This window comes from Bos indicus x Bos taurus, chromosome 3 (genome assembly GCF_003369695.1).
Source record: "Bos indicus x Bos taurus breed Angus x Brahman F1 hybrid chromosome 3, Bos_hybrid_MaternalHap_v2.0, whole genome shotgun sequence".
NCBI lineage: Eukaryota > Metazoa > Chordata > Mammalia > Artiodactyla > Bovidae > Bos > Bos indicus x Bos taurus.
This window is the reverse complement of record NC_040078.1, coordinates 80,379,991-80,385,990: the sequence shown is the minus strand read 5'-3', so window position 1 is coordinate 80,385,990 and position 6,000 is coordinate 80,379,991. Positions and strand designations below refer to the sequence as shown.

Genomic DNA, 6,000 nt, shown 5'->3' with positions numbered 1-6,000 from the left:
CCAGGCAAGAATACTGGAGTGGGTTGCCATTTCCTTCTCCAATGCATGAAAGTGAAAAGTGAAAGTGAAGTCGCTCAGTCGTGTCTGACTCCTAGCGACCCCATGGACTGCAGCCTACCAGGCTCCTCCGTCCATGGGATTTTCCAGGCAAGAGTACTAGAGTGGGTTGCCATTGCCTTCTTCGATTTTCCAACGAGTCAGTTCTTTCCATCAGGTAGCCAACATATTGTATCTTCAGCTCCAGCATCAGTCCTTCCAATGAATATTCAGACTGATTTCCTTTAGGATTGACTGGTTTGATCTCTTTGCTGTCCAAATTATGGCTTAATCTCCAACACCACAGTTCAAAAGCATCAGTTCTTCGGTGCTCAGCTTTCTTTATGGTCCAACTCTCACGTCCATACATGACTATGGGAAAAACCATAGCTTTGACTATATGGACCTTTGTTGGCAACATAATTTCTCTGCTTTTTAGTATACTGTCTAGGTTGGTCATAGCTTTTCTTCCAAGGAGCAAATGTCTTTTAATTTCATGGGTGCAGTCACCATCTGCAGTGATTTTGGAGCCCAAGAAATAAAATCTGTCACTGTTTCCATTGTTTCCCCATCTATTTGCTATGAAGTGATGGGACTGGGTGCCATGATCTTCATTTTTTGAATGCTGAATTTTAAGTCAGCTTTTATTACTAGCTCATAATCCAGGAACTGAGATCAGAGAGGCTATACAATTCTTCCATGGTTAATCATGATGATGTTAATGAATAAATACTTATTATATGCCCAGTCCTGTGCTAATTCTCACATACATTATCTCATTTAAGCCTTATCACCACCTGTGAGATAAGTACTATTTCCCTTTTACAGATAAGCAAACTAAGGCTCACAGACATCAAGAGCTTGAAGAGTTGGTGAATGGTGCTGCTGCAATTGAATCCTAGGGTATTTGACTCCCAAACCCACGTCTTCCAGTTCTACTGCTTCCAATCAGCAGCTGAGTTGTGGGACCTGAGGATGGCTATATACACGAAAGGTCCATTGGGGCTCTTGTGAAATGTCAGGTTCTAATCTCAGCCAGGCTTCTCTTAAGTTTACCTATGTCACAACTCCTTTTTTGTTTCATAATATATGTTCATGTGGGTGGCTAGCAGAGTTGCCTGACACCATAAGGTGATGTTGGTGAAGACATTTCAAAACTACGCAAAAGAACTGGGACATAGCAAGGTAAGCTATCTACATCTAGTTTGTGGGGGCTAGAAGTTGTCTTTCCTGTGGCAACTTACAGAATCAATTCTTGGTAAATACAAAGGGACCTCTGGCACCAGCTAAATCCAATCTCATTTTAGAAAGAGGTTAAGGGCCAAAGATCCCACAGCAGGTGGAGGAATCCAGACCACATATGTCTGAATACTGATTTCCTAAGAGCAGTGGTTTTCAAAGTGAGCTCTCAAGATAGGCAGCCCCAGCTCTACTTGGGGACTAGTTAGAAATGTCCACCTCATACCCACAGAATCAGAGACTTTGGGGGTAGGGATCAGCAGTCAGTTTTGACAAGCCTTCCACGTCATTCTGATGCATGCTCAGGTTGGAGAAGGACTGCAGAGTGTCTGCTATATATTATAGGGCACATGGCAGGAAGAAGAGGGGAGATTTGTCATCCCCTCCAAAGCCCCAGAGGCTCTTTCCCCTCTTTGCTTCCAGAAGAAGGGTAAAAGGGCTCTATATAACAACTCTCTGATGTTCACAGAACTTTGAGATAGTTTTTAAATTTTAATTTATTTTTGGCTGCACTGGGTCTCCTTTACCTTGCTGGGGCTTTCTTTAGTTGCGGAGAGCAGGAGTTACTCTTAGTTGCAGTGCTGGGCTCAGATGGGCTTAGTTTCCAGGGCATGTGGCATCTTCCCCCATCCAGGATCGAACCTGTGACTCCCTGCATTAGGCGGATTCTTAAACACTGGAGCACCAGGGAAATTACTGAGGTAGTTTTGACAGGGGAAGGGGACTTTGGAACAAATACTGACCTGGGGTTGGCGGTGCGGGGGTTGGCAGCCTGGGGGTGCTCCTGGGTAAGGAGAGACTAGGCTCTGTCTGGCTATCAGTGTGTGGAGGAGAAGGGCTGGGACCTGGGATCCCACGCCAGTCTCTCTCACCCCCTCCCCAGCCCCCCAACACAGACAGAGCAGCCAGGAAGCTAGAGTAGGCTCTTCTCCACACTGTCCCTCCGGAACTGGTGAGCCACGTGTGGGGGTGCTCAGAATCCTGCAGGGGATTTCTGCAATGGCAGGAGACAGAAGGCCTGTGGAAAGATGGCAGAGGTGTACGGAAGGCACCTGTGTGCTCCTGCTGACGATTTTTTTTTTCCTTTATGCTGAAGGGTCGATAATATCTGAGATGAGGAAATAATGGAAATTGATTCGCACTTTAGCAGCTGCATCACATATGGACGGCCGGAAGCTGGAGACTTGTGGGCAGGCGGTTATCACACTAAGTCTGAGTGGAATATCAAGGCTCTGTGTGGGGCGGGAACAGATTTAAAGAGAATATGGATTGGGATATTGGGATGCGCTGGGAAGGCTAGGGAGAAGATAGCATCCATTGGGACTGAGTTGTTAATTTAGTGCCAACGTCGTGGCTTCTTCAGTTCTGGAACCAGTGTATGAGATCCTGAGGGCAGGATCATTCCTAACTCTATGAGATCCTGAGGGCAGGATCATTCCTAACTCCCCCTCCCCTCTCCCTTTTCCTTCTAACTCAAGAACCCTGCGCTTTGGAGTCGTGCAATTGAGAGTTCAAAAGTCCCGCTGAAATGTAACTTCCACAGGATAGGAGTCCATCTCTGGTTCGCAGCTATATGCTGAGGGACTAGAGTGTCTGGCACACAGTAGGCGCTCAATAAACCTTTGTTGAATGACTGACTCAATGAATGAAGGGCCGTACTCCAAGCCTCCTTTTTCGTCCATCGTGCATGCCCTACCTGGAACTGTTACTGCTTCACGGAAATCGCCTAGCTCCGAAACTGACGCACAGTAGGCACTCAACAAGTTGTATTTTTCCTTCCTTTCCACAGGAGACCGGCTCCCTAACCTACCGCAAAAGAGGGGTTTCTGGCGCGTGCGTCTTCTCCACGCTCCTTCTGCCCCGCGGGCCCCACGGCGTCTCGGGGAGCAAGGTCGCGGAGGGGACGGATGGGAGCGGAGCGGCAGGACTGGGGCGGGGTGGGGAGCGCAGGCTGCCGGCTAGCGCGGAGCCGGTCTCCCGGCTTACGTAAGGCGCGAGCCCCGCGCGGCCGGCCGGGGCTCCGAGTGGGGGCGGGCGGAGGCGGCGCCGCCCAGCGGGATCTGGGCTAGAAGCCTCGCAGAGGGCCGCGTCCCGGCCAAGGTGTGTGTTTATTTGACTTCTCCGGGTGGAGAGGCGCCGGACTCTGGCTCCACGGCGACGAGAGCATCCCTCAGACCTCTGCGGAGGCGGCCGCTGCCACTCCCGGGGATGTGACAGCCGCCGGGGAGAGGCGGAGGCGCGGACCAAACGCTGCCCACGTGCGGGGACCCGGGTTGGGGCTCAGCCCCCAGGCCGCCGCGGCGTGGGGCTACTGGAGGCGCACTTGGAGTCACCGCCTGTTCCGGCTGTCTCACTCGGTGGAGATTGGCGTGGGGATGCCCGACCCCTTCCTCGGACTGGGCGTGGGGCACGAGATATAGGAAAGGATCGAGGTGGGCCTGGCCGGGCTGACCCCACTCCAAGCTCCCGAGGGCTACCCCCGCCAGGGGCGGGCGCTCGGGAGTTCTCCGGGATCGCAGAGTGGGGGCGTTGAGGGCGGGGAGGTGTAGCGTGGCGCTTACTCCGCCCTCGAGCCGCCCAGGCGCGGGGCGGAGAGGAGGGGTTGTCTCAAAGTCTCTCCTTCCCCTGCAGGGGCGGCGGCGAATCTCCGCGCGAGCCCAGGGTGTCAGAGGCAGGGGCAGAAGAAACAAAGTTCCCGGGGCTTCTCCGAGGCCGCTGTCCCGGTTGTCAGTTCGGCCTCCCCCTCCTCTCCGAGGCAATGGCTTCCAAACTCCTGCGTGCGGTCATCCTTGGGCCGCCGGGCTCGGGCAAGGGCACCGTGTGCCAGAGGATAGCCCAGAACTTTGGCCTTCAGCATCTCTCCAGCGGCCACTTCTTGCGGGAGAACATCAAGGCCAACACGGGTGAGAGGGAGCGGGGGCGAGTGAGCGGACGCGGGATCCGGTGAGGCTGGGAGGCGAAGGGCCAGCCAGGGGCTGAGTCTCTTCGGTCCCCGGGCGCCCTTCCCCCGCCCGCATGTGGTAGTGCAGGCTCCTACGTGCCGGGGCGCATGCAGCTGGTGGCCCGCGGCCGTGCGGCTTAACCGCGCCCGGGAGGAGGCCGAGGCTAGCTGGGCGGAGGGTAGGAGGGGCGCGAGCCCCACTCCCACCCCGCCACGGGCTGCTCTTGCCTTGGCGAAAAGCGGGTCACCAACCAGCAGATCGCGGCAGCTGAAAACCCGGAGCTTCTCTCTCGCCCGGCTTCCTTAAAACCAAGCCATCCCACCGCTTGGCCGTCTCCCACCCAGTTCACCGCGTCCCTGGTGATCCGTAGCATCCCCTCCTCTCGCCAGAGCCCCCCGGGCCGAGCGCCGCCCACCTGTGGGAGTCGGGCCCTGCCGCGCGCTGGGGAACCTGTGGCGCCGCGGGGCTCGCAGCCGCGCGCCGCTCCAGCCCCTCCACGCCTCCCGGGGCCTCTGGGCAGAGCCCTGGGTGGCTTTGAAAGGCCTGTCTGTTCCCTGCCGCCTTCTAAGGTAAACTCTCACCAGTAACTTCCCCTCCTCTTCAAGCCGGGGCCTGACCCTTAGGAGACTAGGAGATTTGATCTGACAAATTACAGTTTGAATCCAGCCTCCTTGGAAATGGCTTCTTGAGAACGCCTCCCTTGGCTTGCCTGGTTAATTTGGGGCTACAGGTCGCCTGCTCTCCTTAGCCTGTCAGTGCGGCCCTTCTCCCCTCTCCTCCCACCCCGCGTTCACACGAGTTCATAATGAATTGGCATTAAAAGGCGAGAGGTAGGTAGTTGTGGTGCTGCTGCGAGGTAGTTGGCCCTTCTGGGATGCAGAATTAGCAACTCATTTATGAAAACTTGTTATTGCAAACTGGGTGCTTCCCTCTGTCTTCTGTTTTCATCTGTTCCTAGGTGGTTATAGCCTATTACGGTATCTTCTTTACAAAAGCACAGATTAGTTTGACAGAGGTGGGTGGAGGACGGTGCTTGGAAAACGGAAAGCCTGAAAGAGGCGGGGAATTAAGAAGTATCTCAAAGGCAGAATTTTACTCCTTATTTCTTAAAGCAGGTTTTAAGAGCAAACTTTTATTTTGGTTTTCAATAATGCTGTTCCCCACCCTTCAACATTCAGAAGGCTGCGTCCTGTATACCTGATTGCACCTGGAATTTTCTCTTGCAGGTATTGTTACCACAACTGGGTCTATTTTAATTTTAATAACACATTCAAATGCAGTTTACTCCTTTCCTGTTTGGAATGCAGTTTGGGTGGGGGGAGAACTGTGAGAGGGTAGGCTGGCTCTAGGTGGCCAGGTGGGTTTTGTGGTCAGGTGGGGCTTCTCAGTGGGTATAATGAGGTGAGGAAACTGCTAGGTGGGATTGAGCCCATTTTTCTGCCTTCTCTGTACCTGACTCGGTAACTTGCCTCCTTCTGGCATGAAGGCTTTGCACCATCCATCCTGGGACTGAATTAGTGGCTCTTTCCTTTTAAAAAAGATGATTTACTTATTTATTTTTTTGGCTGTGCTGGGTCTTCCTTGCTGCTTGGGCTTTTCTCTAGTTGCAGAGTGGGGGCTACTCTCTAGGTGCGGCACTCAGGCCTCTCATCCTGGCTTCTCAAGTTGCAGAGCACTGGCTCTAGGGCACGTGGGCTTCAGGTAGTTGCCATTCCCTGGCTCTAGAGCACTGTGAATAGTTGTGGTATGTGGGTTTAGTTTCTCCTTGCCTTTTAGAATTCTC

The 6,000-nt window shown here is 53.6% G+C and overlaps 1 protein-coding gene across 2 annotated transcripts in view; it reads left to right on the top strand.

Moving 5' to 3' along the window:
- The first annotated feature begins 3,356 nt into the window (after window positions 1-3,356).
- AK4 (adenylate kinase 4) overlaps window positions 3,357-6,000 on the top strand; it is a 96,246-nt gene continuing 93,602 nt past the window's right edge. Inside the window, exons 1-2 of one of the 2 annotated variants that reach the window (XM_027537013.1) lie at window positions 3,357-3,375; window positions 3,907-4,178. In XM_027537013.1, coding sequence (XP_027392814.1) covers window positions 4,034-4,178 — 145 coding nt within the window. In that variant the 5' untranslated portion in view covers window positions 3,357-3,375; window positions 3,907-4,033. Of the gene's footprint in view, window positions 3,708-3,906; window positions 4,179-6,000 lie in introns of both variants that reach the window. The other variant, XM_027537012.1, reaches the window with a different exon arrangement.